Here is a 27,441-nt window from a genome sequence, read left to right on the forward strand (position 1 = left end):
GGGCGGCCGCCCGCTCTTGCCCAATCCACACGGCACAACCTTGCGGAATATCCACGGCATATCATTGCGTATAATAACCAACCCATACCACATTTCTCTCGAAGAATATTCCTTCCACTACGTTTCCTCTTTTACCAGGCCATGAGGGGTGAAAGCAATCAGACGGGCGGGGGATACAGCTTGGCCTGCTGTCGTACCCTTCGCTTGTACTCGTCTCTATCCTGCACGCCACACAAGAAAGAGCGCTTTTTATCAAAACCAGGGGAGCACCCTCAAAACCTGGATGAACATCTGATAGGCATCAGACTGCGCGGGATCCGCGGCATTGGGGGCATCCAGCAGCTCCTGGATTCCGATGAGGATTTGCTTCACCGTGATGGCGGGTCGCCAGCCCTGGAACGAGAGAGACGAGAGACGAGAGACGAGAGACGAGCGTGAGAGTGGCTCCCAGAGGGAATCAACTTACAGAGTCCTCGTTGAGGATGGAGAGGCACACTGTTCCCGAGGGGTAGACATTGGGGTGGAAGAAGTTTGGAGGGAACTTGCACTTGGGAGGCTTGCTGGGGTAATCTTCACTGAAGTGGATCGCCAGCGGGAAATAGCCGCCCTCCCAGTCCGTCTGCGCCAAGCACAAGCCATATTAGTAGTGCTCCAGTTCCAGGGCTTGCCTACTTACTCCGGCCTTGCCCGGTAGAGTGCAATGCCATGTCATTAGGTTGACCGATCCATCGGGCTGGGTCTCGGGCCTGGCCACAAAACCCTAGACGCCACACAGACAGCGAGGAATTCATGAGCAGGGAAGAGGGATGCGATCTTCTTACGTGTGGATGATTCTTGCGCCACGCCTTCCGTTCTTCCGCCAAGCGCCCCCTGGCTATGCCACCAGACATAGCTTCTCTCCACTACCTAGGGCTTTAGGGAGGAGAAACTCTACATAAAAATTAAGTAAAGGGGCTTTGAGCACGACAATCTAGTTTGGAGCTGCTACCACAACATCCTCGTCCACTTGCGGCTGCAGATGGTGGTGTAGAATCTCCTTGATCTGCGATGCATTCAGCGTCTCGTTCTCCAGCAAAGCCCTGGCCAGTGCATGCAGATCGTCTTCGTGCTGCACACGCACACACACACGCACACCACGAGAAGCATGAGACAAGCAGAGACAAACAATCTAAGCTCCTTTCTCATAGTTTACCTTTCTCAGCAAGCACTTGGCACGCTCATACGCCTCCTTCAACAGCCTCACCACCTGCACACACCCTCTCCTTGGTAAGCAAAAACATTCTCGCTTGCCACACAAACGGGAGCACGTACCTCTGCGTCGATGCTCTTCTGTATCTCGTGGCTTGGATGTTGGGCCCTCGAGTCCACGTACATGGGGCCAACCGTATCGCTCATTCCGCACTCGGACACCTGCAACACGAGACGAGTGAGAGACCCCATGAGAATGAAGAAGAGACGTATCCCAACCATATGTCGCGCCAGGGCAGTCGCCTGCTCAAGGTCGCTACGTGCACCGCTCGTGATCTGGTCAGGGCCAAACACGAGCTCCTCGGCCACCCTCCCGCCCATACACACGTCCAGTCGTGCCATCATCTGGATCTTGCTGATGGACGTTTCATCCTTCTCCGGAAGCTGCGCTACCATTCCGAGGCTGCTCCCACGCGGCATAATTGTCGCCTTGTGGATGGGATTAGCGCCGGCAGTATTAAATGCCACAACGGCATGTCCACTCTCATGGTACGCCGTCAACTGCCATGCACGAAGAGAAAACAATTCAGGCACATAGCAATAGAATGCCACAGAAGCGCAAACCTTCTTCGATTCCTCGGACAAAACCATTGATTTCCTTTCGGTTCCCATCAGAATCTTGTCCTTGGCGAATTCCAGCTGATCGCTGGAGATTTTATCCGTTCCATCCAGCGCAGCCTTCACAGCAGCCATGTTTACCAGGTTTGCAAGATCTGTGTAGCACAGGCACACGAATGGGAGTCGTCAGTAGCGCCGCTGGCAACGTATCCAGAACCAACCTGCGCCGCTGAAGCCAGGTGTCCCTCGAGCAATGCATTTTACATCCACATCGTCCATGAGCGGCTTATCTTTCAGGTACAACTCCAGTATGTCTTGGCGTCCTCTTACGTCCGGGTTTGGCACCACAACCTGCAAACAAGTTGGCACTTAAATAACGTAGAACGAAGCAGTAAACGAAATATGAACCAACATGCCGATCAAATCTTCCGGGCCTGGTCAAAGCAGGGTCCAGACTCTCCGGGAGATTAGTAGCTGCCAAGACAATGATCCCCTGCACAATCAAATGAAGCAAGTAAATGCATGGCAAAGGACATCAGGCAACACATGCAGACCTCGTTTGCTTCGAATCCGTCCATCTCCACAAGAAGTTGGTTCAGTGTTTTCTTGGTGTGGCCTTCCCAGTTTTTACGACTGCTTCCAACGGCGTCAATCTCGTCGATGAAAACGATGCAAGGGGCCTGAGCATCTGTCGTAAGTCCAACGTTATATGAAGTTTAGATGCTTTTACCTTCTTCTTAGCAGTCTGGAATAGCGTGCGCACTCGACGAGCTCCTACACCAACAAACCTGTTCCTCACTTGAAGGAACCGAGATAGTTGCATATTTAAGCCCCACACTTAAGCAACTGAAGCTATCTTCTAAACTGACTTTACTTACATCTCTTCGAACTCGGATCCCGCACGGTAAAAGAATGGAACACCAGCTTCACCGGCTATAGCCTGGTGCAGCAGATGAAAGTCAGCATAGAGCGAAAGATGTATCTACCAACCTTTGCAAGTAATGTTTTCCCGGTACCAGGAGGACCAACAAGTAGAACGCCCTGGAGCACACAGTTTAGGGAAGAAATTGTGAAACTTAAGAGTCTTACTTTTGGTAGCTTTCCTCCTAGGCGTGTGAACTTTGCAGGATTACGCAAGTACTGTACTATTTCCTCCAGTTCCGCTTTGGCCTCGTCGCAGCCTTTAACGTCTTGGAACGTCTTCATATTCTGGTGTTTAAAGAAAAGTTTGTACCGATGCTTGATCGAGAGCAGAGGACAGACCTTCTCCGGCATTGTCTCTTTGTTGAATTCCTTCGGCGAGTAGATGCCGTTGGAGCCAATGTTTGAAGGAGGACCCATACCCGCTGGACCTTTGACGTACTTCCGCAGGGCAGCTGTTCCCATAATCCTGAAGACACGACGCCCGTAAGCACCAAAGAGTCGGTCGCTTCGACCACAGACAGTGCCTACCATATAACACTAAAGACAATCATAAATAGCACGGCGGATATGAGCTCCTGAATCAGCCTCATTGATTTGTTTGAGCTCCTGGGCTCTACCTATGACAGAAAGGAGACGCGTGAGCGAGAGAAATGGTGACAAGGAGGTAGCAGACCATAACGACGTGAAGCGGCTGCTGCTCTGTCATGCCTGGAGGAGCAAAGGGTTCGTCCAGATCACCGGCGGCGTGCAGCTTGAGCTCCTGAAACTGGCAACACCCAAACACCCAAACGGGAAGAATGGTTAGCGGTAATGCAACAGGAGAAAGGTGGTGGTGGTGGTTTCTCATATCTGTACACGCAGCTGTTCTTACAAGAGCAGGAAGGCCTGATGACCTGCCAGTCCGCTTGTCGGGAAGATAGTCGGCGATGCCGTTGGTTGCAACCAGCGCCTTGAGATACTCCACAACAGCCTGCCCGCCGGTCGCATGCTCCCTCCGCTCGAACCTTTCGATCACAGACTGTGGGCTGCAACAGCCGGGTTGAGTGGCTGGCTAGAAACGAATGGATGGGGGTGGGAGCTTACCTGTGCTTGTTGAGCTCCGCAAGGAGGTCGGCCTGCTTGGAGGGATTCTTGGGATTAGCATCGGCCTCCGCCAGGAGATGGTGGAGCCGCTTCTTGTGTTGCCAGGGAGGCCACAAGACGAGATATCGGATCAAAGGTATGTTATATAGCCTGGCCCAAACCTGCTCAAGCATGCTCCCCGGCGGTACCTTCATCTGCTCCTCTTCCTGCTGCTGCTGCTGCTGCTCCACTGCTGCCTCCACGCTCGCCCCATTGCTGGCACTGCCCCCATTGCTGCAGTCTTCTTCTGATTGAGGCGGCCGCGGAGAACCATCCTCCTCTGTTTCGCTCTGCTGCGTGGAGTCGGGATTCAAGGCGAACGGGCGGCGCAGCGTGGCGGCCGGGGGCAGGAGCAATCGCCTGCCTCTCCGCCAGCATATGTGCGCGCGTGTGTGGAGGGAGGCGGCGGAGGAAGTGGCGGAGGTGGCGGAGGAGGGGAGGAGGAGGAGCACCTGAGCCCTGCTGCCAAGAGGGGAGAGGAGCGCACTGGCCATTCACCTCAAGTACACAATACCAAAACCCTAAGAGCTCCCCTCGATCGCCATTCACTCATTCGCATCCTATCATCATCGCATTACTTAATAACCTAATTGGCGGTCCCCCGTTTCGAACCGCGGGTCGATCCTCCCCGAGCTTACTGGCGAGCTGAAGGGAGGATGGCCGGCAAGCAGGCGCAGGGTGGAAGCCGGCAGAGGAGGATCGCGGTGGCCGCGGGGGCGGCGCTGGGCACACTGGTCGCAGCCAGGGTGCTGCTCACGCTGCTGCGCGGAGGCAAGGATCGAGGTAAGCGATGGATCTGCTTGAATGTGAGCAGAGCGCAAGGCGGCAACCCTAATACCTGAGCAGCAGCAGCAGCAGGAGGAGGAGGAGGAGGAGGATGCAAGGACATCAAGTTCCGATCCAGCCTCTCCGCCGCGGAGATCCTAAGAGCGGTGGATCACGTCATTGCAAACTCCATCCGAGTTCACGACGCCGTCGCCGCTGTGCCCTTGGACCAGGTAACCAGCCTCATTCTTGTAGAAGCAAGCGTGACAAGCTTTTGTTTGCTTGCTTGGGAGTCAGGTGACCTACGAGTCGGTGATTGAGCCCCTGGAAAGGCTGGAAGCTGACGAGTTCATGGCTGTTCAGTCGTGCGTCTTCCCGAGTCTGGTGAATCCGGCGAGAGACGTCCGTGATGCCAGCGTCAAAGCCGAGAAGATGTTTGAGGCATACAACGCCAAATGCAGGTTGCCTCGTACCTATGCATTCCTTGTGCTCACGCTGTTTCGCGATGAGCAGGCTTCGGGAGGACGTGTACCGCGTTGTCAAGGCCTATGCTGAGAAGAAAGAGGACCTGCCGCCTGAAACTCTGCGTTTTGTCAACCATCTGGTACTCATCAAAAGCTTGCTTACTCCCTCCCACCGAAGTCTGCCCATGCAGGTCAGGGATTACGAGAGGCTTGGGCTGCACCTGGCTCCCGAAATGAGATCCGAAGTCGACAAGATCAAGAAAACTATCGGGGAACTCTGCATCACCTTCCAGAAAAACCTCGCGCAGCTCAATGAGGTTCTACTGTTCAACGAGGATGAGCTTGCGGGTTTACCGATAACGTTTGTTAAGGTTTGTAGACACGTCTCCGTTGCCGCCTTGATATGACACCTTTTTGCGTCCTGTTTTCTCTTTTTCCTTCACTTTTAGAACTTGGAGAAGGGCAAGCATGGCAAGCTCAAGCTTCCCCTCGATGCTCGCTACTACTTCCCAGTCATGCAGAATTGCAAGGTTGGGCTGAATGTCTGTAATGCTTTCTCTCTAAACCGGTTCTTCTCATCCCTAGGTAGGAAGCACGCGCAAGGCATTGGCAGTGGCATATGATAAACGTTGCATCGCAGAAAATCTTCCAATCTTCCACAACGTGGTTCGTGCATGAATTCTTCACGATCGCTTATGCCTGGACCTTTCCAGGTGAAGCTACGTCATCGGCTGGCTCGCCTGCTTGGTTATCCTAATCATGTGGAGTACGTGACCTCCAGCCGTATGGCCAAGAGTTTTACCAACGTAGGAAACTAGAAGCTATAATACCTTCTTCATGGCTCACCTGGTTTCGCTTCAGGTAAAGAACTTCCTCCTCAGCCTTTCGGCAAAGATGTCGTCAGTTGCAGCAGCAGAGTTGAACAAGCTTCGGGCTCTAAAGGTCTGCCATATGCATTTTCTTAACGGTCTCTAAAGTTTTATCACTGTAGAAAGCCGAGGAAGGGGGAGAGGAGTTTGGTATGGAAGATCTTCTATACTATATGCATAGAGTTGAAGAGCTCGAGTTTCAAGCAATCACGGAAAAGATCAGAGAATATTTTCCCGTGGAGGTTGTTACCAATGGTCTCTTCCAAATATATCAGGAGCTGTTTGGTATATCTTTCTGGTTAATTTTTGTTGTGTTTGTCATTTGAGTTTTCAGGTCTTACTTTCGAAGAAATCAAGGAGGAGCGGGGAGCGTGGGATCCAGATGTGCGGCTCTTTGCCGTTAGCGATACAGATGCGAAGAAGACAATTGGCTATTTCTACCTCGATATTTATCACAGGTATTTCCATTCTGCTCTACTATGTATCATGAGAGTTTGTTTGCTTATCTCATCCTCCGGCTGTAGGGATGGAAAGTACTCGCATGCCTGCGTGTGTCCTCTTCAGCCCTCCTCTACTCGCAGCGGTCAGGTAGGAGCATTGACTGGAGAGATTGAATTTTGGGAATGAGCTCAGTTCTACTGTCTAGCTGCCAGTCGCGGCTATGCTTGCGAACTTCAGGAGAGGACATGCTGCCCTGCTGAGTTATCCAGAAGTGGAGACTTTCTTTCACGAATTCGGTCACGTGGCAAGTACTTGTGCTATTCCCTTCGCTCTCCCTTTCTTAAACATGTTTATATTGCAGATGCATCACATTTGCAGCCGTCCATCGTTCGCCAGATTTTCCGGTCTCCGGGTCGAGGATGATTTCGTGGAAGCTCCCAGCAAAATGCTCGAAAAGTGGTAGGCCGACTATGGATGTCTCGTTTGCTCACGTCTGTTGACACAGGTGCTCTGAAAAGTCGTCATTGAAGCGTATGAGTGGCTTCTATAAGGTGGTGATTTTCGTCGAGCTCATGAAGCTTGCTAATTGATATTCGTAGACTCCTGCAGGACACTAGAGAACCTGTCCCGGACAGCTTTTGCGAGTTACTAGTGCGAAAGAAGAAGACCCATGCCGGGCTTCTGACGAAAAGGCAGATCTTGCTAGGTACATATAACTCGCTACTCATTTCTGTCTGTTTGATGATGCTTTCGTTTTTTTTTTTTTTCCCGCGGCAGCATTGTTCGATTTGATCGTGCACTCAAGCGACCAATTCGATACTGTTTCCGTTCTCGAGCAGCTCCACACCCAGGTTAGCCACTAGCTCTGTCTTGTTTCTCTTTGTCACGTGAACGAGAGTCCAGGTAATGGAAGGGATCCCGATGCTGGAAGGGACGGACTTGAGCGCATCGTTTACACATCTCATGGGCGGGTATGACGGCACTTACTACAGCTACTTGTGGAATCAGGTGAAGGAGTGGGAAAAATCAGTCGGTCGTCTTGTGCGTTTAACATGCTTGCACAGGTTCTCTCCGAAGACATGTTTGAGAGTGGCTTTGCTGGTGAAGTGAGCAACTTTTCGGCAGGCAAGGAGTTTCGGGACAAGGTACGAGGAAAGGCGTTGCGGATTGTGGTAACGTTGTTTGTGATCCCCAGGTGTTGGTGCCAGGGGCGAGCAAGGACGCAGCGGAGCTTGTGCATGGTTTTCTGGGGCGAGAACCATCGTTAAGCGCGTTTGTGAAAAGTAGGGGACTTAAATGATAAAATCTATGGCTGTCCTACTTAGGTCTTATTGAAGTGGTCTGAGCAGCGCGTGGAGAGCAAAAACAGGGGTTTTGGGCCATGTGAGAGGAGAGAGCGGGGTAGAGTGCGCGCTGTGCAGCGGCGCCACCATCCATACGTATTATGGCATCCTCGTCTTCCCCATCGCCCGGTAAGCAGTGGCCGCCAGGGTTTAGATTCCGCCCCACGGATCAGGAGCTTGTGGGCTTCTATCTGGCGCGAAAGGTGTCGGGGCGCAGCATCCAGGCCAACATAATTGCCGAGGTGGATCTCTACAAGTGCGAGCCATGGGACTTGCCTGGTATGTACTGCATAGTCGAGCTTAGCTCCTTCCTTCCGCTCCGCTCACCCATCGTCTGTGCTCACACAGGGAAATCGTATGTGACGGATGTGGAGTGGTACTTCTTTAGCCCTCGCGACAGGAAGTATCCCAATGGCTGGCGGACTAACCGGGCCACCGAAGCTGGCTACTGGAAGGCGACTGGAAAGGACCGAACTGTGCGCTCGGGATCTCGCGACATCGGTATGAAGAAGACGCTGGTTTTCTACACCGGCAGGGCGCCCCACGGCCAGAGGACGGACTGGATTATGCACGAGTACCGACTGGACGAGGATGATCGCAAGTGCTCGGTAAGTCCACAGAAAAACACCCTATGTCTCTCAAAGCTGACACCCTCCTCCCAGTATGCGCAGGACGCATTCGTTGTTTGCCGGGTGTTTAGGAAGTCGACTGCCAAGAAGGAGGAGGAGAACGTCCCATGCTATCCGGAGGGGGATTCGTTCTTCTCGCTAGACAATGAGACGGCCGACAATGAAACAGCCGAGGTGGAGGTTGCCGCGGAGACGGAGGTGGCGTCCGTGGAGACTACGACCAACACAGAGGTTGCAAAGGAAGAGGCACCGGGCGGAAACGATGAGCTCGATGCCTTCCTTGCCATGCTTTTGGACGAGCCAGTTCCTGACCTGGCACAGGTGACGGACTGAAAGCTTGCCAGGGCCATGCTGACTTGTGGATTGATTGATTGCAGGTGATGGATTACCCAGACAGGAACCCTGGAGAGCTGTCTTTTGCTGATCCCGAGGGTATCCTGGAACAGATTGACCAGCCAGAAGATCTGATGAAGGTTTTGGCTGAAGACGACTTTATCGAGCTTGGTGACTTCTCCAATCTCGAGGACAAGTACGATCAAGGCGCGGGTGACTGTATTGTGGACGCGCCGTCAAAGGTGAGGAGCATGTTAGGCAAGTGGGACGCATTTTAACATGGGCTGTGCTGCCAGCATCTGACGTCCAACTGGAGGGAAGCCGACGAGCACAGTTTGCTGGTCATGGACGACCCCTGCCTGCCAGGAGGTGGCGACTATTACCTGGCTAATGGTGACGATAGCGAGGAAGGAGGAGACAGGGGTCCATTGAAGAAGATCTTGAGTCTGCTTGGGTCGGTTCAGGTTCTTCCGGCCTCGGCAGCAGAGCACCCAGACAAGGAGAAGCTGCTTGTGAGGGGATCGTCGTCGACAGTGGCAGCCACAACAATGAACGTTCGTGTGACTGTCAAGATGATCTCGCCCAAGCGGAAGCAGGCTGCTGGTGCCGTGGTGCAGCGACAAGACAAGGCCAAGGGTGGTCGCTATGGGGGAAACCTCTTGTTTGTCTTCCTGGTGGGATCACTGACGGCCCTGTTTTGGATGCTGGTGCTGCCGGGCATGACGGGATTGACAAGCCACTTTGAATCTACGCTCTCGCAATAGCCACGCTTGCTAATGTGTAAAAGCCACAAACACTTGCGTTTTATTATAAACCCATGGCCTGTATGTTAGGCACAACCATTCCAGCGTCTCACTCGTCCTCCTCCTCGGCATGGCTGCAGAGATGCGTCCAATGCCCTCCTCGCCGAGCGCGCCCATCCTCGCGTCGTGTTGGTGCCCGTGCTGCTGCTGCTGCTGCTGGTGTTGGTGTTGCCGGGGTGGAGGAGCAGCAAGGCGAGCAGCTCAAGTGGGTGCGGCGGAGCCACTACTGTGGCGAGGTGAGTGAGGCGGAGATTGGGCTGAGGGTGCGCATTTGTGGCTGGGTTGCGCTCCGTCGCGACCATGGCGCCGTCACATTCATCAACGTTCGCGACCACACGGGAATGGTGCAGGCGAGCAGCTGCATTGTCATCTTTCCATTTCTTATACGTAAGCTTCATGCCAGGTTGCGGCGGCGGAGGCTAGTAGCGGAGCACAGGCGGTGGCGGAAAGGCTGAGAATAGAGTACGTGGTAGCGGTGGAGGGAACAGTGCGCTCGCGGCCTCAGGGTGCCGCCAACACAAATTTGAAGACTGGAAGCGTCGAAGTATTCTCTTGTCCTCCTTCGCATATGGTTTTGATCGTGCTTTGCCTCAGATCATCGCGGACAAGGTTGAGGTGCTCAACCCCGTCAGCTTGAACCTTCCTTTCTTGGTCACGCCCCTCGACCAGTCCAAAAACGTCATCTCCGAGGAAGTTCGTCTGAGGTAAACTGCTTGTTGGGCCAGCCAGTGCTTCCAAGGCACGCATGTTTGCGTTTGTAGATACCGACACCTGGACTTGCGGCGCCCCCAGCTGAATGCCAACCTCAGGCTCCGCCACCGCATCGTTAAGCTCATGAGACGTTACTTGGAAGACGTCCACGGCTTTGTCGAGGTTGGCTTGAGCTTGCGATTTTGATGGACGGCTAGAGCTTGCAATGCAGGTGGAGACACCGATACTGTCGAGATCCACTCCCGAAGGAGCGCGAGATTACCTGGTGCCATCGCGAGTGCAGGTGAATCAGTGATTGCAGCCTGCGTGACTAACTTGGGAGGAAAAAAAATATGATGCAGCCAGCCACTTTCTACGCTCTTCCGCAGAGCCCGCAGCTGTTCAAGCAGATGCTCATGGTGTCTGGTTTCGATAGATACTTTCAGTTTGCAAGGTATCATATACGTGTGCGTGGCTCACTCACTTGCGTGCATTTCCAACAGGTGTTTCAGGGACGAGGATCTTAGAGCCGACCGTCAACCCGAGTTCACGCAGCTCGACATGGAGCTTGCATTCACACCGCTGGAAGATATGCTCGAGCTCAATGAGGACCTCATCAGGCTTGTAAGTGCTACCATCGGTTAAGTGCTCGCCTCACTCGCTCGGATGCCAGGTTTTCCGGGAGATTAAAGGCGTAGAACTTCCGGATCCCTTTCCACGGCTCACGTATGCCGAGGCCATGTCCAAGTATGGTTCAGACAAGCCTGATACACGCTTCGGAATGCAACTCGTCGAGGTACGTCAAACTTGGAAGCTTTAATACGCGTCTTAAAGGAAACAACAGCTGTCGGATGTGTTTGAAAAATCGAGCTTTGCTCCGTTTGCCACAGCCATCAGCGAAGGCGGTGTTGTCAAGGCAATAACAGTGTGTGGCGGCGGCAAGTCGATCACAGCCACCCGGTTGAAGAAGGGGGACATATATCAAGAAGCAGTCAGATGCGGTGCTAAAGGCCTGCCTTTTCTCAAGGTGGCCGAAGGAGGTATCTCTCTATTCCATTCATCCATGTACGAAAAAGCTGGCTTTCTGTGCAGGAGAGGTGGAAGGCAGCACAGCGCTCAAGTCGAGCTTGTCTTGTCCTGAGACGAGAGACAACTTTCTGGCCAAATGTGACGCAAAGCCTGGGGATGTGATTATCTTTGCAAACGGGCCTACATCGCTCGTCAACGCGACGCTCGGCCGACTGCGAACGCTTATTGCCGAGACAAGTGACAACCTCATCGACAAGGTGTGACGCATTCCCGATTTGATCGCGACTGAACTCGTGGTTGCAGAGCCGCAATGACATTCTTTGGATCACTGATTTTCCTATGTTCGAGTGGAACGATACGGAAAAGCGACTTGAGGTAAGCTGATGCTCACTAGCTAGTTTACGTACGTCCTTCCGCCAGGCGCTCCACCATCCATTCACCGCTCCGAGGCCAGAAGACATGAAGGATCTCAGCTCTGCTCGTGCTCTTGCTTACGACATGGTCTACAACGGCGTGGAAGTAAGTGATATCCTGCTGTCGGCTTACTGAAATGCTGGCTGCAGATTGGGGGTGGAAGCTTGAGGATTCACAGGCGTGACGTGCAGCAAAAGGTGCTCGAGGCATCCGGTTTGAGCGCTCAAGAGGTTCTAGAAATCTTTTCTGTTTGTAGTTAGTGACTCCATCTGAAGTCGTGTCCAGGCGGAAGATAAGTTTGGCTATTTGCTGGAAGCATTAGAGCTGGGTGCTCCTCCGCATGGTATCGTTGATCTTGCTGTTCTAAATAAGTGACGAGAATGAATGGCAGGAGGAATCGCGTATGGTGTGGACCGGCTGGTAATGCTGCTTGCGGGAGAGAAATCGATAAGGGATGTGATTGCCTTTCCAAAGACGACGGCTGCTCACTGCTCCCTCACAAGAACACCATCTACAGTTGATCCCAGGCAGCTCCAGGAGCTTCGGCTGCAATGCACCATTGCACATCCATAATTTATTTTTCGTTTTCATTTTTTCTGCTTTTGTTGCAGCACCGATGTACGTGGCGCCCTGCATGGCTTCAAGTGTTGCTTTATTAAATCTGGTTTTTCTTGCAGTTCGCTGCCTTGTATTTTCTTGGTGCGAGAGAAAAGAAGATGAAGGCAGTGGCGGTCCTGTTGGGTAGCGAGGTGGGCGGGGTGGTGCATTTCAGCCAGGAGAACGAAGGTAAAGAAAAGCCCATTCCACAAATGTGATGGAGTGAGTGACTGCTTCTCCAGGTGCGCCGTCCACTATCACGGGCGAGGTCACCGGTTTGAGCCCGGGCAAGCATGGATTCCACGTCCACGCGCTGGGTGATACCACCAACGGGTGCAACTCCACGGGTAGAGCCGTTCTGTTTGAGCGATCCCGAGCGAGCATGTATGTTGCTTACAGGTCCACATTTCAATCCCACCAACAAGGAACACGGTGCTCCCGAGGACGACACCAGGCATGTTGGTGACCTTGGCAACCTCACTGCAGGCGACAGCGGTGAGTAGCTTGCTTGCCTTTGCTCATGGATGGATGGATGGATGCCCGATCGACCCAAGCTCTCACACTTTTGGGTTTGCTTGCTACGCCAGGAAAGGTGGAGATTTCTATCAAAGACAGCCAGGTAGTCGTAGCAAAGAGGATCATCCCATGCCATGGTATTAACTTGGATGATGATGCAGATAAAGCTGTGCGGGCCGCATTCCATCATTGGCAGGGCAATTGTGGTGCATGCCGACCCGGATGATCTCGGCAAAGGTATAGATATATATACGATCTTCGAGTGCCTGTTGTTTGTGCAACTGTGTCTTGCAGGTGGTCACGAGCTGAGCAAGGAAACTGGTAATGCGGGTGCAAGAGTTGCTTGTGGTAAGCGCTTATATCTTATGGAAAAAGCTGGCATGGTAAAGACTAGGCTCTTGTGATGCAGGGATAATTGGGCTAGAAGCTTAGGCTCGGTGGTTTTTCTGTTCTCTCGGTGCTGGTTACTGTGAACAATTGGCATTCTAGGCTTGTTTCTTTAGTTGATCTCGAAACACTAATCCACTACGCCACCATGCTATCATTTGAAACCAATTAGCGAGAGAAATATCTCGTGAATCGCGACAAGAGCCCGTGTTGCGACTCGAGCATTCATAAGCTCATGAATCTCCATGGCCGCTATCGGGCGTGATTTGGCGGCGTTTAGCATCGTTGGTAGCAGCCGCTTTGTGGAGGGCAAGAGGTCGTGGTTCCAGACTGCGGGAATTCCAGGGACGCCGCACCGGAATGTCGCGTGTGCCGGGATCCAGGTGGATCGAAAGCGGCATCTAGAGGAATCTCTCAAGCGCCAGGAGGTGAGTGCGTGTGCGTGCGTGTGATCGATCACAAAAGTATAAACAAGCAGCCAGGAAGCGGATGCACGACGAGCTGAGGCGGAGATCTCGTGCCCCGTGGACTGCGTCACCGTAGTAAGCAACCTGCAGGAATTCGATGCCATTTTGGAGCGCGCCCGAGAGGAGCACGATCTGGTTCGCAGTCCATGCCTTCCTTGGAGCGCTTGTCAATCCTCTCTCCATTAGGTGGTGGTGGATTTCTACAACACCTCGTGCGGTGCTTGCAAGTACATGCTACCCCAATTCGTGAAGCTGTGCAAACGGGTGAGTGACTACCACCGCTATTGCGAAGAAACAAGCTGTGTCTAGACAGGCAGGGTTGCAGCAGTGACGAGTGCGTAGCAGATCCCGAGGATGACGATGAGCACAGCGATGAGAGGCAGATTGTGTTTGTCAAGCACAACGTTCTGGATGATTACGACGAACTCACGGTAGGCTAGCTGGGAAAGAGTGATTTCACCTCGTTTGCTCGCAACCTCTGCAGGACCTGGCCGAATTCTACTCCGTTTCCTCCGTTCCCTTGTTTGCAATCTTTCAGGTAAGGGAGGGGGGCTCTTGTATCTCTCGCTTCTAATCTCTCGCGCGAGCAGGACGGTTGCCTAGTCGACAAGTTCGCCACCCGAGATAAGCATCGACTCGAGCGAGCAGTCTGTCAACTCCTCCACGCCAAAACCACCCCACAGGAAGGCGACGACACCCAAACCAGTTGATCACTTCTTCGTCTTATCCAGTATCTCAATAAACTTCTTTGGAATCCCATACTGTTGCACTAGATGCTTCCCAAGGTTTTCTATGACGCCACCCTGAACGAGTATCTCCTTCTCGCCTTTCTTCCCTGCATACATCCCAAACAACCGGAGTTGGGCGGCGAGGCAAACAAGTACCTAAATACAAAGCGGACAAACTTACCAGGGACTTCGGCCAACGATGTGCTGCACGCAAACTTTTTCTGGAGCTCCGCTGCTAGCGCATCTGGATCCACCAAAAACGATTCGAGGCCCGACACCCGAGTCACTTTCTTGTTTCCTTGCCTCCGCTCCGTTATTATCTGTGCACATCTCAGTGCTCCCTTTCGAACCACGGACTTGCCTTCTCTGGTCACCTTGTGATGTGCTTGCATCCGGCCCAGGAATGTGGCACCGAGGTCCCTTTTCAAGACCTCCGACGGGTACGACGAGCCCTTCTTCACAGCTCCTTTGAACAAAGCGTCGCATAAGACGGCATCCAGTGCCACCACCGCCTTGTTGTCTGGTTTCACCAAGCTTTCCTTGTCCACGTACGAAAACACCACCTCACTTGCCTCGGCCGCGGTGTAAAACTTGGCTGCATCGGCTCCCACAGCATTCAATATGGGTGCCACATGGTGAGTAGGCTTCCACACCTCCACGGCTTCAAACGGACTTTGCACGCTCTCGTTTGCGCTCTTCGAATCTGGTGTGGTATGTTCAGAGGTAGCCACCTTCTTCTCGGGCTTGAACTCCTGGTATAGCGCATGGCTTCTGTTTACGCTGCACAACAAGATTTCCTTACGAGGCTTGCTCTCCTTCGCTACTATCTGCAAGAAATCAGTCAGCATGCCTGGAAACACACGAAGCTATCATATACCGACCAAGCCGCTGGCAGATTTGGTTTGAAGCCATTTTGACAACTTCTTGTGCGAAGATTTCTTGATGTCTACCGTGCTACCTGCAGGCCTGGCAGGAAGAATGTGCCCTGACCTACATGCAGCACAAGCATTAGCTAAAACAGAGAGGATAAAATGCTTACCAAAGAATGCTTGCAGGAATGGGTAGATCCTTGTCCTTGACGGTCGTATGCAGGGCCTGCAGTAAGCACCTGTCGAGTAGCAAGTCCATCTCCTCGGTGCTTATACCCGTTGAAGTTCCAACCTCAATGCTGCTACACTCCTCGTCAGCTTCTTCGGCAGCCGATGTATCCGGTGCTAGCTTCAAGTCCTTGACATCCACAGCCACATATTCTGGCCCCGTTACTTGATAGATTTCGGTCCCATCGTCACCACTATTGGCAACACCTTGTTCTTGTTCTTGCTCGTGTTCTTGGTCTTGTTCGTCTACACCTTGAGCACCGCCTTCACCATCGCCCCCCTGCTGGCTGGTGGATGGATCTTCCGAAATCATGCCCTCCGAGAAACCCGCATTGGGAACGTATCTTCCCTCAGCCGAGCTCCTGTTTGAAACACAATCGGCAGCACCAAATACCTTTTCAGCGACAAAACTTCAAACTCTAAAAGCTTTACTTACCAGAGCGTATCAGGGTAGAAATGCAAAATGCGAAGGGCCTTGCCGCGATAGCCAGCTTTCTTAGCCGCGGTACTACTCATGGCCGTCGTTCCAACCTGCAGACGAGTGAAAATCGTTGGATGGACTGAAAATAAAGGAAGAACAAGACTTACAGCAATGGGCCAGTCATTTCCCGGCACCTTTACAACCCACGGCTGGCCTGCCTCAAACTCTGGCAAGCCTTCCGGGGGTATAGTGATGCCAGGAAACATAAGATCGGCACCACCAACAACGTAGCGCGAGACTTCAGCACCCTTGAGAATAAAAGCTGGGAGGAGCGATGGTAGCTTCCACAGGGCATACACTGCAAGAGGAAGCATGTCTGAATTGGCACATCAATCGAGGAAGCTCAACCTGTTGGAAAGACTTCACCATCGACATCGAACAGCATTGGCGGCCCTCCATCCACGACGTAGACATGGAGGCGATTGGGATTGGCGAGCTTCGCCACGGTGACATCGGCCTGGCGTAGCGATTTGCATTGAGTAGCCGTCGGAGGAGATGGATGCAGGAGAGGCTTACCTTGGCCGGCAGGATGGCTTCGATGTGCGCGTCAGTGGCGTGGCCGAATCGCTCGCAAATGCTGCGACGCAGCTTCTTGCGATCGGCGCCAGAGAGGCGCTGCTGCGCCTTGACCTCGCTCGCCTTCTTGAACATCCCTCGCTCTCTCCTCTCTATAGATATGAACCCTACCAAGCCTAGTTAAGATCATAGAACATACAGATGGTTTAAAATGTTTGGCAGTAGACAACAAAGCGCTTCCAGTGCTGCTTGGTCTGCGCCAGCTTGGTCATGAGGTTGGCCATCTTGTCCTGCAGCGCTCGCGCCGACCCTTCAAACGCAATCTTCTCCACCACCAAGCACACATTCTCGTTGCGGAGCTTGAGCAGATCCAAGTCCTGGTCCCCGAGCTTGGCCACCAGCGCCTCCCTCTCCACGCTTAGCTCCTCGTTCTTGTCCAGCGCCGCCTTGAGCAGCTTCCGCGTCTCGTCCCTCTCCACTTGCCTGCGCAGCTGCTCGATGGTCGCGTCCCGAGCACGCAGTGCCGCCGTGTGCGACTCGTGGAGGCAGCGCGCCTCGTGCTTGAGCCGATCGCTGATGCCTTGGACCTGCTGCCGCAGCTTGTCCACCTCCAGCCTCTCCACCGCCACCATCCCCTCGGCTCGCTCCGCCTGCAAGCACAGCTTGGCCACCTGCTGCTTGAGCTTGAGGTTGAGCTCCACCTGACGTCCCAGCTCGCCCTTGACCCTCCCAACCTCGCCGCCACACAGCGACACGAACTGCTGCTGCTGGGCCGCATTGGATGATGTAGAGGCTTGCGGCGGCGGCGGCGGTGGCGACGACGACGACGAGCACAGTAGCAGTTCCGACAGCTCCCGCGGCGGATGATGATCATCGCTTACCAGCTCGGTGGACAGCTCCTGGCGCTCCACCAGGCTCACCGCCTTGATGTTGTCGATGTCTCGCTGGACGTGGACGAGCTCCTTGTACGCCTGCTCGATGTGCCGCTTGGACTTCATGGACACCGAGTCGGAGCTCATGCAGCCCCGTTGCGCTTGCTCCAGCAGCAGCCGGGCCTTGAGCAGACGCCTGTCTAGGCTCGCGCACGCCACCTCCCTCTGCCGCACCCTCTGGAAAGATTCACGCAAGCCGCTCAAGAACGCCTTCTTCTGCCACAAAAATGCCTTTTCTCGGTCGGCAATCTCATCGCCAACCAGCTGCTGCTGCTGCTGCTGTTGTTGTTGCTGACCAACAGTGAAAGCCTCTGAAAGCTTTCGCTTCCCCACGTTCGGGCCCTTGTTCATGACTTCTTCTCCTCGTGGAGAAGGGTCTCCACACAAAGGTGGCGACCACAGCGAGTCGATCATCTTGTCCTGCTCCGCCCTTCCCGACCTCAACTCTTGCACCAGCACCTCGAGTCGGTTGGACATCGCCTGGAACATGTCCCCTCGGGGTGGTGGTGGAGGTGGCTGCACCTCCAACAGGGGCGCAACACCATGGCCAGCAGTGGCAGCAGCGGAACAACCTTCCTCAACGTTCTGGAACAGCTTGTCATCGTGAGCTTCTTGCTTGGGAGCAGGGTCACCCCAGTCGATCATGTGAAGCAGGCGGGAAGCAATGGATGCGAGATCCGCCCTGAGTTGCTTGAGCTGTGTGCACTGCTCATCGGCCATCATCTCCGTGGCCGAGCACCAGTCCCGGAGCTGCAGCGCCAGAGCCTTGAGACGCTCCAGTTCCCGGTTGACGGACTCAATCTTGAGGTCCATGTCCCTGTGCGTCACAGCCAGCGCCGTGAGCGTGTTGCTGGCCAGCTGCCTCTCGCGCCTCAGCTCCTCCTCCTTGTCGATGAAAGCGTGGCGGAGGCGCTCATATGAGCCACTGAGCTGCTCCAGCGTGCGGTTCTTGCCGCCGAGTTGATCACCCAGCAGCATTGCGCCGCAACCGCCGCGCTTGGCCTCCACTTGGAGCTGCAGCGTGGTGAGAGACATCCATGAGATCTGGAGCTCGGCCTGGACCTCGTCAACCTTGTGCTTCAGCCTTGTGAAGTCGGCGTCAACTCCTTCCAGAGCCAGCTGCACCTCTTCGCGATCAGGATTGTCCGCGGCAAGGACATGTTCCGGATCATGCTCATCGGCGTGCGACTTGAGGCATGCGGCGATGGAGTCGAGGTCGATGCTCTGCACGTTTGTCTCGTCGAGCGTCACCTGGTCGCGCAGCGCCTTGAGGTGCGTCCGGACGTCGTTGAGTTGCCGCTCGATGCTGGACGCGTTGCCCTCGCTCTGCTGCATCCTCTTGTGCAAGTCATCCAGGGAGATCCGTGCCTCCGCCACCACCCCCTGCGCTCACCAGTTGAGTTCCATCAACCTCGCGAGATCAAGGCAAGGAGAAATGGGATGTGGTGACCGACCTGGGCAGGAAGAGCAAGAGGAAAAGCTTGTGCTCCGGGCGGCATTGTAGAAGATGGAGATAGCAAAGGATCTCCTTATCTCTTTTTGCGAGGATTAGGGCTTTATGTGCCACGTGTCCAGCAATGGAGCTAGGGCATACGCCATGGAAATGCAGCGCTGCTCTCGGCCATGGGCGCCTCCGGGGATTGCGAGTGGCATTCACGGCGCCCGGCAGCTACGCGCTCCGCCTGAAGCAAGCACTAGACAGGGAGGGAGCCGCCACAGTCTCGTGCCCCACCATAGCCGTGGAGCGCATGCCACACACCCAATCCAGTGTCCGCCGCGCCGTCTCTGCCCTCCACACCTATAGCTGCATCGCCTTCACGTCCAGGTCCGGCATCGCATCCATCGCGCACGCTCTTGAAGAAGTGCGATTATCTGGTTGCGCGGAACTGGTGGTGGGGGCGCTGGGCAAGGACGCCGAGCTCATCCAGGAGCTGGACTTGTTCAAGGAGCACCGCGAGCAGCAGAGGTTGACGGTGGTGGTGCCCCTGGTGGCGACACCCGACGCACTGGTGGAGGAGCTGGGCGATGGCGCTGGACGCCGGCTGCTTTGCCCGGTTCCCTACGTCTGCGGCGGGCTGTCCGAGCCGGACGTGGTCCCAAATTTCGTGGCGGCGCTCCAGCGCCACGGCTGGGACGTCGAGCGGCTGGACGCCTACGCTACCTCGTGGACCGGCTCCGCCAGCGTCACGCCGCTGCTCGCCGGCGCAGTTGATGCGCTCGTCTTCACCAGCACCGCCGAGGTGGAGGGGCTGCTCATGGCGCTCCAGGCTCACCACCTCACGCTCGCTTCGCTCTGGCCGTGCGTGCTGGTGGCCTTCGGCCCTGTCACCGCCCGGGGTGCCAAGCAGCTGGGAGTCGACGTTGATGTGATTGGCCACCGATTCAACGGCTTCACGGATCTGGCCGACCTCCTCGTCTCGCATTTCCGCAAAAGATTGGATTGATTCATTCATTCATCGGGCAGCGAGGGAGTAAATGACGACTGGCTTCTTGTTCCCGGGTGGCGGGGGATACGTGGCTACAACCTCCACCTGGAATGACTTGCGCGCCATCTTGAAGAACTTGGTGTCTTTCGTCCACCTCCGGATGTGCGCGAGCAAGACTTTGGGGGGTCGGTCCTGCGGCGGCGACGACGACAGGAGCCATTTGAGCGTTTGCAGCAGAGGCTGGAAGAGATAGTCGTAGTAGACAACATCCGAGGCCACGATCAAGTCGAAGCTCCAGTCCTGAGCAAGCTGCGCAACGTCCTCCTCCACGCCCCAGCGCAGCGTCCGTGCCTCAATCACCGCGCCACCATCGCCAGGGAAGTTTCGCTGGGCGTTGTATGCGAGATTTGGAATGGCCTGTGGAAGATCCGTGAGCAGCACCCTGGCGGCGCCCAGCCGTGCAGCCACAAGGCCTACCAAGCCTGGGCCCGATCCCAGCTCGAGCACGCTCGCGCCCGGAACCATCCACTCTGTTTGCTTCTCCTCGAGGAAGCTGCACAATGCCGATGCCGCTGGCCACACCTGGAACGATAGGCCTCTGGAGCGCTGCTCGCGGATCACCACCGGCGCCGCCACGCCCTTGACAATGTGAACAAGCTCCGTGGCTTCGTGCTCCATTCGTTAAGACCTAGCTGAAGAACCCTAAAATGGAGCGGGTGGATGCGTGGATGGCGTGCTTCGCGCTGGCCATGGCGCTCGTGTGGGGGCTGGCACGTTGGAATGGCATGCTGGGCGGTGGCAGATCGGGGTGGTGGAGGCGCAAGTCGCAGCAGCGGGCAGATTGTCGCCAGCATTTCATGGCGGCGGCCCATCTGCTGGCCCGAGCACGGCGGCAGCGCAAGGAGCTAGCGGACGAGGGGAGGAGGAGCAGGGGCAAGAGCTCGTCTCTGGCGCGGGATGCCATCCGCGAGTGCGATGTGGCCATCGCCTGCGATCCGCGGGACGCCGCGCCTCACATCGTCAAGGCGCTGGCACTGCAACACCTGGGGCACCTCACTGCCGCGCTGCGATCGCTCAACACGGCGCTGTCGCCGCCGGCGTCCAAGAGCCTGACGGAGTCGGAGAGGGTGGAGGCGCTGATCAAGCGCGCGTCCATCAGCCTCGACGCATTCAAGACCAAGCGAGGGGTGAAGGCCGCCATTGCCGATCTGGAGGAATGCCTCGCGCTCGATTCCTCCCCACAATCGGCCGCTGCGGACGCTGCCCGCCAGATGCTTGCGAGCTGCTACCAGAGAATGGGAGGAGGAGCTTCACGAGTCCATGAATAGAGTTTTGTGAGGGGAGTAGAATATTCCAGAGCCCTAGGCTAGCAGTGGCTTGGCATCCTTTTGTAGATGAGGCGGCGACAGGAATGGGGCCAAGATTTGTGCAAGCTCTCCGAAGACTAGCTGCATTCGATCTCGCTCGTCGCCAACCTTGTCCCGCTCTTTCTCCTCCTCCTCCTCCTCCTCATGGATCTCTGTGGTGCCAGGGAAATCTTAGATTGGTGCAGCTCTACACCACCGCTACCACTTCATCGCCATCGCCAGCGCCAGCGCCAGCGCCAGTATGGGCGGATTCATCCACCAATTCACACAATGGTAAGCCAATCCCTCGCTCACGGTCACGAATTCACAGGATTGACGGTGTGATGGTTAGCACATCATCGCGAAGCTGTGCCGCCACCATCGCATGCGGCTACTGGCCTTGATCACAGGACCATGATCTATTGCAACCGGGCACTCAACATGAGGAGCATCTCGGCAGTGGGATTTGATCTCGACTACACGCTTGCGCAGTACAGGCCAGAGACTTTTGAGCTGCTCGCATACCAAGCCACTGCCAAGAAGCTCGTCTACAATCTCGGCTACCCCCGCCAGGCAAGAGTTTCCATACTACTACTACACGAAATTCCATATCACTCGCGCTCTACACGAACAGATATTGGACTGGAAGTTCGATTGGAAGTACATGGTGAGAGGCTTGGTGCTTGACAAACGTCGTGGAAACATTCTCAAGGTTGGTTTAGCGCTCTTCCTATCGTAAGTTGTAACGAAACTTAATAACAGATGGATCGCCACAAGTATGTCAAGGTTGCTTATCATGGATTCCAGGAGCTGTCCAGAGAAGAGCGGACGGCAGCTTACGGGAATACGCTCTCCCGTGACTCTTATGATGAGCCTGATTATGCGCTTATCGACACCTTGTTCTCCTTGGCAGAGGCGCATCTCTTTGCTCAGCTTGTTGAGCTCAAAGACACTGATCCAGAACTTTTTCCGTCTCAGCCAGAGTACTATACTTGTTTTCTTGACAACTATATGCAAATTTTGTTGTTTCCTTCGTGCAGGGTCTATTGTGAGAACGATGTTCCTGTAGTTCCCACGTACGTGTTTCTGTTGTTCCTGTGTACGTTTCTTTTTCGCTGACCGCCACTTTTTTATTTCTTTTCTTGCAGATATGCTGAAATCTACAAAGATGTTCGTGCCGCGGTCGACTTGTGCCACAGGGATGGTACGTTGAAGCAAGCGGTCGCTGATGATCCTTCCAAGTAAGCAGCATGTGTCTACGAGCTGCTAAAAAGCTCAGTGCCTTTTCTCAGATACATATATGCTGATGAGCAGCTAATCTCAATGCTTAAAATGCTGCGCGAGTCTGGCCGCTTGACATTCTTGGTCACCAACAGGTGAAAGAATTCTTTCTGCTGACTTCCTGCCAAAGTTGTTTCTACGTTTAGTTTGTGGGATTATACGCATGTTGTGATGAACTTCCTCTTCTCCGCCGACAAGAACTGGCTCGATTACTTCGACCTTGTCATTACGGGCAGGTAGATGCAGATTCATTACCAATGACCATTTAGCATCGTTCATATCTTCATTTTTCGTTTTTTTTTACCAGTGCCAAGCCGTCCTTTTTCATGGATGGCAATCAGGCGCCTCTGTTTGCTGTAGATGTTAAGACAGGTATGCTTCACAACACGGATAATGGCACACCAGTTCCTCAGGTACGGTGCTACCTTCTATACCTTTTCATCGGATTTGACTGGGTCTTTGTCTTAGATTGGGCTGATCCCGCTCTCTACAACAAGACAAGCCTCGAAAGTATACCAGGCAAGAACTTCATCACACTGTCTGGATCTGGAAGCTCACATTCAGCTCGTATCAAATGCGCCAGGGAGGAACAGTGTCACACCTACACAAGCTGCTTGCGATTGATGCCGGCGCTCAGGTTCGCAGGTGTCTGGTTAACCCGGGAGTTTACTTTTAATTGCAGGTGTTGTATTGTGGAGATCATATATATGGCGACATCCTCCGCAGCAAAAAGCAACTTGGTACTTCAAAAGCTTTCTCGTTATAACTCTGCTAGAAGCTTAAATCCTAGGTTGGCGTACAATGCTCGTCGTACCCGAGCTTGACCGGGAAGTTGAGCTCTTACAATCGTCCAGAGCGGTTCAAAAGGTATATCAAAGTTGATCAGGCAAGCTCACTTGTTGTTATTCATCGATCACCCAGGAAATTCAAAGACTTCGCCATAGCCGTGAGGAGATCGAAGATGAGTTACAGAAGCTGGAGTGGACCTTGAAGTATGCTCTGTAAAGCTCTATATTTTCAGACAAATGTTGGGATTTTTGGCAACACAGGTATTTTAAAGGAACCAAGGAGGAGGAGGGCCCTTTGCAAGAAAAGCGAGAAGCATTGCAGGTAAAACGTGCCTTACGAATGAAAAACGTTTCTCACTTGATTTCAGAGGGAAAGAGATGAAGTCCAAAAGAGCCATCGGACCATGCAACGCAAATTTCATGAGCAGGTTTGGATTTTCTTGAAGAGAAGGTGTAGGCTTTTTATACCTTTGCTTATTGCAGTTTCATAAAACATGGGGACAGCTTATGAAAGCTGGGCATCAAACCTCTCGATTTGCCCATCAGGTGCGAGTTATTACAAGCTATGGAATAAGAATTTGAGCTCTTCGTGTTACAGGTCGAGAGATTTGCTTGTCTCTACACAAGCCAGGTGACAAACTTGAGCTGCTACTCTCCAGAAAAATGCTTTAGGACGGCAGAAGATTTCATGCCACACGAGCTGCGAGGTAGCGTCGTTTTTGTAACAAAAATCTTTGCATACGATCAATCACCCCACTTTAATGACAGATGAATTCACTGGCCAGCTTATTAACCTTGAATGTACAAGATGAAAACTCTACAAAATTGGTAGTCTCACCTTGTCAAAGAGATGCACGAATCTCATGGAGAGAGTCTCCTCGAGAGATGCGCGCTCGTTTTCAATGCCCGGACCCATAAACATGTCGTTTACTGCAAAAACCTCCAGTAGTGCCAGTGCAAGTCACTCCTGGCTGCACGCATCCACAACAAGACTGATGAATTGAATAAAAGGAAATGATCAATTGCAATGTTAGGGAGCGGCTTGTTTGCAGAGCCTGGACGTTTCGTCGATCCCGTTGCTCGAACACCTGGCCTGGTCGGATGTGACTAGAGACCTTGTACGCGACTGGCAAGACATTCTGAACCTAGAAGCCAGAGGTTTTGAATTTCCTGGGTGATGAATAACAAGAGGCGAAAGGTCGCCTCGTCAAATTATCAACTTTGAAATACCTTTTGAACTAGGACTGTAAGATAGTTAATCAATCCAGCGTTTTCTTCCAGAGAACCTGTAAGTTTTCGTTACTACTAGTCCAATTTAATGTATAAGGAAGCAAATCTATCGTGAAATTGTAAAAGTCTTACCTTGTCAAAGAGAACGAGCTAGCGTACGAAATTCATGGAGGCACGATCGCAGAGTCTTGTAGCGTTTCTGGAGGGATGCGCGCTCGTTTTCCAGCTGCTCCAGCATGCCTGGAGCCACGAACATGTCCATAAACTGCTCGTCGCTCACTGCAAAGAGCTCCAGCCCCAGTGCCAGAGCAAGTCGCTCCTGGCTATATGCATCCACAAGAACACTCTGACTCGTTAGCAGCAGAAACAGTAACTAGATCGGCCTTACCATGGCGTGAGAAAGCCAGCATTTAACGCAGCCGGGACGCTGCGCTCGACGAGAACTTCTCTGATCCGCGTGAATTGCTCGATGGCCAGGGAACACACCTCGTCGTACACCGATTTAGTTTTGTTGAGGCTGTGCCTGGCCTCTTTCAGCGGTCCAATGCGAGTGCTGACAGCTCCCACAGGCATTCCATGGCGTTTCCTTGTCGCAAAGGTGACGTCGGCAATCCTCCCGCTTGCAATGGCGTATTCCTTCCTCTTGGCGTCACTGCTCGACTGCTCCGGAGACGGCGTTTCCGGTATAGTAAGTTGACTTTCTTTCAGCGGGCAGTCTGAGACTCTAGCTGCGGCTTGAGGCTTAGAGGAACCTTGAGGAGCGTGATTTTCCAATTCTTCTGACACAGCGTCAGTCACTGCACCGTGCATGTCCGCAGTAATCCCATCGCCAAAGCTATTCTCCCAGAAGTTTAGATGTGAGTACGGGCTCGTGATTGCCGCCAGCTCGTGCCGCACCAAACCTTTGCATTCTTTCACCAGCTCCTGGACGAAACCATCGTGCGCTTGTCTCACAGCTGCCTGAAAGGCCACATAGCCTGTCACGCCTGCAGTATGAAGAAGCACAGATAAATCAGGAACAAGTTGTTGAAAGCTCTCTCTAGCAACTTACTATTCGTGGAGTCTTGAGTGCGAATGCGCTCAACGGCCAGATCAAAAAGATTACGAAGAACGTGACCAAGGCGATCACAAACAGTATCAAGAAGTGGTCCAAGCCATGATTGTGCAGCTGCACGAGCGATTGACGCGGCAGCGGCAAATGTTCCTCCCGATCGTCCCACATGTGCAAGCAAGACATTTGCAACCTGGAAAACTTGTGAGAACCAAGGAGTCACCATCACAATAGACTCACAGTCTCTCTTGAAATAGAAGGACATTCGAGTGAACAGGCGGCACACTTGAATTCGGTAAGAACCCGCTCGAAAGAAGCTCCTCCATAAAGTTTTAGAATCGCATTCGGCGGCTGGATGTCAGCTGTGAGGCCTGGCCACTTTTTCGCTCCGCTTTGTACCCGTTCTTCATCTGTTGTCAATCCCCACTCTAGAGGATCCAGGTCTGCAGCACCATGCAGCAAACCTCCCTGTCCACAAAACATACAAACAACTAAACATTTTAAAAACTGATCCCAGAGACATACCATGTGACCTGCTACAGCCGCCGTATGTATCATCGCAGATTTCCGCAATGAGGCAATATCACCTGCGGTGGAGAGCTTTGCATCTGCAGTCGCAAGTTCTGCAGCAACTTCGTTGCATCTTCGCTCGAGCAGAGCGAGTGTAGCTGGAGCTGCTTCTCGGTACCTGCAGATTCACAAAGGAGCTAGTTCGGGAACTCATAATTCACCTATTACCTTCGCTGGAGTTCAGCTTCCAAATAGTTGCGGAGGTTTCCAAATCCAATGCTGCCACTGTATTTGTCCTCACTAAACCCACCACTGATCCTTTCGCGGAGATGCTTTAACACCTCTGCATCTACGCTGGCAATTTGACTACGAAACTCTTCGTTTGTAACAGATCCCCTGTCCTTTGGCAAGGCAACGAAAAAAGGACGAACATGATCACCTAGATAACCCCCAGCACTGAGATAGCGGTCAACTTCCCACTTCTCCGCAAACTCCTGAAGCAGACATGGGTATCAGCCACGAGAAAAAGGAAGAGAGAGACTTACCCCCAGCCTGTTATCAAACTTGGAAACAACCACCACAGTGCGATGGAAACCAGGATCTATAGAGCGAACTGTATCCAGCCACAAGGAGGAGCACCACTCGACGCTACTTTGCTGTAAGAACAACAGCAGCCTGTTTGGTGGCAATGCCAGTGCCCGGACCATCTGAAGGATATCATCGGGTGTACTCTCTGGTTCGCCTTTCTTCGCCTGCCATATGAAAAGTAGAAAAATGTATAAAACGGAGGACTAGTAACACTAGTTAGAAGCGCTACCTTGAGAATAAAACCCGGTGTATCGATGATGGTGAGATTGGGACAATACGCATACTCCACACGCATCACAATTGGCTTGGAGCTGACTGCCGCACGGATCTTCTTGAGGTGTTCTTCGGTCCTTAATTTGATTGCCTCAGCCACAGCATAATGCGGAACTATGACAGGCCCATACTCCTCGTCGTCCTCATGCTGAAACGCAAAAGAATGTAAAAAAATTCTAGGCAGCGACTTCACTTGCTACTAGCAGTACCTGCAGTCGGCATCGCGGATCCACCGCCGCTGGCTCGTGGATCATCTGGAGCACGAGAGGGCGACGAGTGCCCATCTCCACCTCGCGGACATTGAACCTAAACCCCAGCAGTGCTTCCAGGAGCGAGCTCTTACCATCCGACTGGCCTCCCACGGCCACAATCTCCGGGATGGACAGCTGCTCTCCAAAGGCTAGCGCCGTCGCTTGCAGCCGAGAATAAGCCTCGTAGCGTGCCCTAGCCTCGTTGCTGCCATAGCCAAGCACCGGAGGAGCTCGCTTGGAAGACGAAGACGCACACGACATCCCCTCGTCCGTACCCCAATACACTACGGAAAAGGATCGGCTTCAAATTTTGGCGGGAAACCTAATCTAACGTTAACGCGAGG

At 53.6% G+C, this 27,441-nt stretch overlaps 13 protein-coding genes across 25 annotated transcripts; 8 read left to right on the plus strand and 5 right to left on the minus strand.

The window, feature by feature from the left end:
• Positions 1-40: 40 nt before the first annotated feature.
• On the minus strand, positions 41-944 carry LOC9657302 (SUMO-conjugating enzyme SCE1). The gene is made up of 5 exons (XM_002980829.2): positions 822-944; positions 677-760; positions 467-619; positions 280-393; positions 41-221 (listed from the first exon to the last, which is right to left on the minus strand). Exons 1-5 carry the CDS (start codon positions 888-890, stop codon positions 159-161), a joined length of 483 nt encoding a protein of 160 aa, XP_002980875.1. The 5' UTR covers positions 891-944; the 3' UTR covers positions 41-158.
• On the minus strand, positions 920-4,369 carry LOC9657303 (ATP-dependent zinc metalloprotease FTSH 9, chloroplastic/mitochondrial). The gene is made up of 17 exons (XM_002980830.2): positions 3,814-4,369; positions 3,602-3,755; positions 3,404-3,496; positions 3,259-3,347; positions 3,070-3,196; positions 2,896-3,015; positions 2,797-2,847; positions 2,685-2,746; positions 2,537-2,594; positions 2,361-2,486; positions 2,219-2,299; positions 2,028-2,157; positions 1,813-1,961; positions 1,468-1,749; positions 1,312-1,410; positions 1,193-1,246; positions 920-1,108 (listed from the first exon to the last, which is right to left on the minus strand). Exons 1-17 carry the CDS (start codon positions 4,344-4,346, stop codon positions 971-973), a joined length of 2,346 nt encoding a protein of 781 aa, XP_002980876.2. The 5' UTR covers positions 4,347-4,369; the 3' UTR covers positions 920-970.
• A 35-nt stretch (positions 4,370-4,404) lies between these two features.
• On the plus strand, positions 4,405-7,722 carry LOC9657304 (probable thimet oligopeptidase). Of its 7 annotated transcripts, none has more exons than XM_024685861.1 (20): positions 4,405-4,635; positions 4,696-4,850; positions 4,915-5,078; positions 5,131-5,221; positions 5,273-5,452; positions 5,531-5,611; positions 5,667-5,747; positions 5,795-5,887; positions 5,943-6,023; positions 6,073-6,235; positions 6,285-6,408; positions 6,475-6,538; positions 6,597-6,695; positions 6,753-6,850; positions 6,897-6,942; positions 7,001-7,097; positions 7,169-7,242; positions 7,295-7,399; positions 7,456-7,536; positions 7,587-7,722. In XM_024685861.1, exons 1-20 carry the CDS (start codon positions 4,509-4,511, stop codon positions 7,689-7,691), a joined length of 2,109 nt encoding a protein of 702 aa, XP_024541629.1. In that variant the 5' UTR covers positions 4,405-4,508; the 3' UTR covers positions 7,692-7,722. The 7 variants fall into 7 exon arrangements, with proteins under 7 accessions (XP_024541629.1, XP_024541630.1, XP_024541631.1 ...); XM_024685862.1 differs by having other exon boundaries at positions 4,699-4,850; XM_024685863.1 differs by having other exon boundaries at positions 4,702-4,850.
• A 10-nt stretch (positions 7,723-7,732) lies between these two features.
• On the plus strand, positions 7,733-9,538 carry LOC9656960 (NAC domain-containing protein 74). Of its 2 annotated transcripts, none has more exons than XM_002980740.2 (5): positions 7,733-8,013; positions 8,083-8,342; positions 8,397-8,684; positions 8,741-8,938; positions 8,993-9,538. In XM_002980740.2, the coding sequence occupies exons 1-5, from the start codon at positions 7,836-7,838 to the stop codon at positions 9,458-9,460; spliced, it is 1,392 nt and encodes a 463-aa protein (XP_002980786.2). In that variant the 5' UTR covers positions 7,733-7,835; the 3' UTR covers positions 9,461-9,538. The 2 variants fall into 2 exon arrangements, with proteins under 2 accessions (XP_002980786.2, XP_024541642.1); XM_024685874.1 differs by having other exon boundaries at positions 8,406-8,684.
• On the plus strand, positions 9,510-12,229 carry LOC9656961 (aspartate--tRNA ligase, chloroplastic/mitochondrial). Its single transcript, XM_024685868.1, has 15 exons — positions 9,510-9,849; positions 9,903-10,043; positions 10,094-10,203; positions 10,261-10,372; positions 10,422-10,493; positions 10,552-10,643; positions 10,693-10,813; positions 10,863-10,985; positions 11,034-11,229; positions 11,282-11,475; positions 11,522-11,593; positions 11,639-11,737; positions 11,782-11,862; positions 11,918-11,975; positions 12,024-12,229. The coding sequence occupies exons 1-15, from the start codon at positions 9,514-9,516 to the stop codon at positions 12,203-12,205; spliced, it is 1,989 nt and encodes a 662-aa protein (XP_024541636.1). The 5' UTR covers positions 9,510-9,513; the 3' UTR covers positions 12,206-12,229.
• A 90-nt stretch (positions 12,230-12,319) lies between these two features.
• On the plus strand, positions 12,320-13,296 carry LOC9656962 (superoxide dismutase [Cu-Zn] 2). 2 transcript variants are annotated; one of them, XM_002980742.2, is made up of 7 exons: positions 12,320-12,418; positions 12,472-12,576; positions 12,629-12,724; positions 12,817-12,848; positions 12,907-12,982; positions 13,040-13,093; positions 13,155-13,296. In XM_002980742.2, exons 1-7 carry the CDS (start codon positions 12,349-12,351, stop codon positions 13,175-13,177), a joined length of 456 nt encoding a protein of 151 aa, XP_002980788.1. In that variant the 5' UTR covers positions 12,320-12,348; the 3' UTR covers positions 13,178-13,296. The 2 variants fall into 2 exon arrangements, with proteins under 2 accessions (XP_002980788.1, XP_024541650.1); XM_024685882.1 differs by having other exon boundaries at positions 12,907-13,093.
• Positions 13,297-13,334: 38 nt separating this feature from the next.
• On the plus strand, positions 13,335-14,356 carry LOC112350158 (thioredoxin-like 4, chloroplastic). The gene is made up of 6 exons (XM_024685879.1): positions 13,335-13,560; positions 13,615-13,734; positions 13,786-13,863; positions 13,917-14,030; positions 14,084-14,137; positions 14,190-14,356. The coding sequence occupies exons 1-6, from the start codon at positions 13,378-13,380 to the stop codon at positions 14,307-14,309; spliced, it is 669 nt and encodes a 222-aa protein (XP_024541647.1). The 5' UTR covers positions 13,335-13,377; the 3' UTR covers positions 14,310-14,356.
• Positions 14,292-16,594, minus strand: LOC9656963 (eukaryotic translation initiation factor 2D). Its single transcript, XM_024685873.1, has 8 exons — positions 16,422-16,594; positions 16,254-16,362; positions 16,013-16,203; positions 15,861-15,955; positions 15,367-15,786; positions 15,209-15,317; positions 14,509-15,154; positions 14,292-14,434 (listed from the first exon to the last, which is right to left on the minus strand). Exons 1-8 carry the CDS (start codon positions 16,554-16,556, stop codon positions 14,310-14,312), a joined length of 1,830 nt encoding a protein of 609 aa, XP_024541641.1. The 5' UTR covers positions 16,557-16,594; the 3' UTR covers positions 14,292-14,309.
• A 2,316-nt stretch (positions 16,595-18,910) lies between these two features.
• Positions 18,911-19,932, plus strand: LOC9657305. Its single transcript, XM_002980743.2, has one exon. It carries the CDS (start codon positions 18,931-18,933, stop codon positions 19,795-19,797), a length of 867 nt encoding a protein of 288 aa, XP_002980789.2. The 5' UTR covers positions 18,911-18,930; the 3' UTR covers positions 19,798-19,932.
• LOC9656964 (protein-lysine methyltransferase METTL21C) lies at positions 19,807-20,457 on the minus strand. Its single transcript, XM_002980832.2, has one exon. It carries the CDS (start codon positions 20,455-20,457, stop codon positions 19,807-19,809), a length of 651 nt encoding a protein of 216 aa, XP_002980878.2.
• A 29-nt stretch (positions 20,458-20,486) lies between these two features.
• On the plus strand, positions 20,487-21,107 carry LOC112350134. Its single transcript, XM_024685811.1, has one exon. The coding sequence runs from the start codon at positions 20,487-20,489 to the stop codon at positions 21,105-21,107; it is 621 nt and encodes a 206-aa protein (XP_024541579.1).
• A 69-nt stretch (positions 21,108-21,176) lies between these two features.
• On the plus strand, positions 21,177-24,217 carry LOC9657306 (5'-nucleotidase domain-containing protein 4). 4 transcript variants are annotated; one of them, XM_024685870.1, is made up of 18 exons: positions 21,177-21,419; positions 21,478-21,698; positions 21,760-21,837; positions 21,888-22,201; positions 22,274-22,366; positions 22,418-22,501; positions 22,553-22,642; positions 22,714-22,819; positions 22,875-22,925; positions 22,990-23,043; positions 23,089-23,146; positions 23,197-23,273; positions 23,328-23,398; positions 23,456-23,516; positions 23,563-23,622; positions 23,678-23,740; positions 23,793-23,901; positions 23,963-24,217. In XM_024685870.1, the coding sequence occupies exons 1-18, from the start codon at positions 21,191-21,193 to the stop codon at positions 24,004-24,006; spliced, it is 1,863 nt and encodes a 620-aa protein (XP_024541638.1). In that variant the 5' UTR covers positions 21,177-21,190; the 3' UTR covers positions 24,007-24,217. The 4 variants fall into 4 exon arrangements, with proteins under 4 accessions (XP_024541638.1, XP_024541639.1, XP_024541637.1 ...); XM_024685871.1 differs by having other exon boundaries at positions 21,888-22,108; positions 22,166-22,201; positions 23,793-24,216; XM_024685869.1 differs by having other exon boundaries at positions 23,793-24,216.
• LOC9656965 (dynamin-related protein 5A) lies at positions 24,177-27,382 on the minus strand. 2 transcript variants are annotated; one of them, XR_002993662.1, is made up of 11 exons: positions 27,056-27,382; positions 26,803-26,994; positions 26,531-26,737; positions 26,214-26,479; positions 26,001-26,163; positions 25,716-25,943; positions 25,476-25,668; positions 24,813-25,410; positions 24,557-24,747; positions 24,425-24,480; positions 24,177-24,339 (listed from the first exon to the last, which is right to left on the minus strand). XR_002993662.1 is itself a non-coding variant. In XM_024685860.1 (10 exons), the coding sequence occupies exons 1-9, from the start codon at positions 27,356-27,358 to the stop codon at positions 24,561-24,563; spliced, it is 2,337 nt and encodes a 778-aa protein (XP_024541628.1). In that variant the 5' UTR covers positions 27,359-27,382; the 3' UTR covers positions 24,337-24,480; positions 24,557-24,560. The 2 variants fall into 2 exon arrangements, 1 of the variants encoding a protein (XP_024541628.1); XM_024685860.1 differs by having other exon boundaries at positions 24,337-24,480.
• Between the last annotated feature and the right edge of the window lie 59 nt (positions 27,383-27,441).

The sequence above is a fragment of the Selaginella moellendorffii genome, unplaced genomic scaffold, assembly GCF_000143415.4.
Source record: "Selaginella moellendorffii unplaced genomic scaffold, v1.0 SELMOscaffold_46, whole genome shotgun sequence".
Lineage (NCBI taxonomy): Eukaryota > Viridiplantae > Streptophyta > Lycopodiopsida > Selaginellales > Selaginellaceae > Selaginella > Selaginella moellendorffii.

Bases quoted from the DNA above. Each gene is read 5' to 3' on its own strand.
- LOC9657304 (XM_024685861.1), top strand. From the start codon at position 4,509: ATGGCCGGCAAGCAGGCGCAGGGTGGAAGCCGGCAGAGGAGGATCGCG. The intron at 5,612-5,666 runs GTTGGGCTGAAT...TCTCATCCCTAG, and splicing joins CAGTCATGCAGAATTGCAAG to GTAGGAAGCACGCGCAAGGC. The intron at 6,851-6,896 runs GTAGGCCGACTA...CTGTTGACACAG, and splicing joins AGCAAAATGCTCGAAAAGTG to GTGCTCTGAAAAGTCGTCAT.
- LOC112350134 (XM_024685811.1), top strand. From the start codon at position 20,487: ATGGAGCGGGTGGATGCGTGGATGGCGTGCTTCGCGCTGGCCATGGCG.
- LOC9656960 (XM_002980740.2), top strand. From the start codon at position 7,836: ATGGCATCCTCGTCTTCCCCATCGCCCGGTAAGCAGTGGCCGCCAGGG. The intron at 8,343-8,396 runs GTAAGTCCACAG...CCCTCCTCCCAG, and splicing joins AGGATGATCGCAAGTGCTCG to TATGCGCAGGACGCATTCGT. The intron at 8,939-8,992 runs GTGAGGAGCATG...CTGTGCTGCCAG, and splicing joins TTGTGGACGCGCCGTCAAAG to CATCTGACGTCCAACTGGAG.
- LOC9656964 (XM_002980832.2), bottom strand. From the start codon at position 20,457: ATGGAGCACGAAGCCACGGAGCTTGTTCACATTGTCAAGGGCGTGGCG.
- LOC9656963 (XM_024685873.1), bottom strand. From the start codon at position 16,556: ATGTTCAAGAAGGCGAGCGAGGTCAAGGCGCAGCAGCGCCTCTCTGGC. The intron at 16,204-16,253 runs GTTGAGCTTCCT...TTCCTCTTGCAG, and splicing joins TGGTGAAGTCTTTCCAACAG to TGTATGCCCTGTGGAAGCTA. The intron at 15,318-15,366 runs GTAAGCATTTTA...TGCTGCATGTAG, and splicing joins ATTCCTGCAAGCATTCTTTG to GTCAGGGCACATTCTTCCTG.
- LOC9656961 (XM_024685868.1), top strand. From the start codon at position 9,514: ATGGCCTGTATGTTAGGCACAACCATTCCAGCGTCTCACTCGTCCTCC. The intron at 10,044-10,093 runs GTATTCTCTTGT...GCTTTGCCTCAG, and splicing joins TGAAGACTGGAAGCGTCGAA to ATCATCGCGGACAAGGTTGA. The intron at 10,373-10,421 runs GTTGGCTTGAGC...CTTGCAATGCAG, and splicing joins ACGTCCACGGCTTTGTCGAG to GTGGAGACACCGATACTGTC.
- LOC9657303 (XM_002980830.2), bottom strand. From the start codon at position 4,346: ATGGCCAGTGCGCTCCTCTCCCCTCTTGGCAGCAGGGCTCAGGTGCTC. The intron at 1,750-1,812 runs GTTTGCGCTTCT...CGTGCATGGCAG, and splicing joins TGTCCGAGGAATCGAAGAAG to TTGACGGCGTACCATGAGAG. The intron at 1,247-1,311 runs GTACGTGCTCCC...GGGTGTGTGCAG, and splicing joins AGAAGAGCATCGACGCAGAG to GTGGTGAGGCTGTTGAAGGA.
- LOC112350158 (XM_024685879.1), top strand. From the start codon at position 13,378: ATGGCCGCTATCGGGCGTGATTTGGCGGCGTTTAGCATCGTTGGTAGC. The intron at 13,561-13,614 runs GTGAGTGCGTGT...ACAAGCAGCCAG, and splicing joins AATCTCTCAAGCGCCAGGAG to GAAGCGGATGCACGACGAGC. The intron at 14,138-14,189 runs GTAAGGGAGGGG...TCGCGCGAGCAG, and splicing joins CCTTGTTTGCAATCTTTCAG to GACGGTTGCCTAGTCGACAA.
- LOC9656962 (XM_024685882.1), top strand. From the start codon at position 12,349: ATGAAGGCAGTGGCGGTCCTGTTGGGTAGCGAGGTGGGCGGGGTGGTG. The intron at 12,419-12,471 runs GTAAAGAAAAGC...CTGCTTCTCCAG, and splicing joins TTTCAGCCAGGAGAACGAAG to GTGCGCCGTCCACTATCACG. The intron at 13,094-13,154 runs GTAAGCGCTTAT...CTTGTGATGCAG, and splicing joins GGGTGCAAGAGTTGCTTGTG to GGATAATTGGGCTAGAAGCT.
- LOC9657302 (XM_002980829.2), bottom strand. From the start codon at position 890: ATGTCTGGTGGCATAGCCAGGGGGCGCTTGGCGGAAGAACGGAAGGCG. The intron at 620-676 runs GTAAGTAGGCAA...TGCTTGGCGCAG, and splicing joins CTCTACCGGGCAAGGCCGGA to ACGGACTGGGAGGGCGGCTA. The intron at 222-279 runs GTTTTGAGGGTG...TGTGGCGTGCAG, and splicing joins CCTATCAGATGTTCATCCAG to GATAGAGACGAGTACAAGCG.
- LOC9657306 (XM_024685869.1), top strand. From the start codon at position 21,191: ATGGGGCCAAGATTTGTGCAAGCTCTCCGAAGACTAGCTGCATTCGAT. The intron at 22,367-22,417 runs GTAAGCAGCATG...GCCTTTTCTCAG, and splicing joins GTCGCTGATGATCCTTCCAA to ATACATATATGCTGATGAGC. The intron at 23,741-23,792 runs GTGCGAGTTATT...TTCGTGTTACAG, and splicing joins CCTCTCGATTTGCCCATCAG to GTCGAGAGATTTGCTTGTCT.
- LOC9657305 (XM_002980743.2), top strand. From the start codon at position 18,931: ATGGAGCTAGGGCATACGCCATGGAAATGCAGCGCTGCTCTCGGCCAT.
- LOC9656965 (XM_024685860.1), bottom strand. From the start codon at position 27,358: ATGTCGTGTGCGTCTTCGTCTTCCAAGCGAGCTCCTCCGGTGCTTGGC. The intron at 26,995-27,055 runs GTACTGCTAGTA...TTTGCGTTTCAG, and splicing joins ATCCGCGATGCCGACTGCAG to CATGAGGACGACGAGGAGTA. The intron at 24,748-24,812 runs GTAAGGCCGATC...GGATGCATATAG, and splicing joins GCTGGCTTTCTCACGCCATG to CCAGGAGCGACTTGCTCTGG.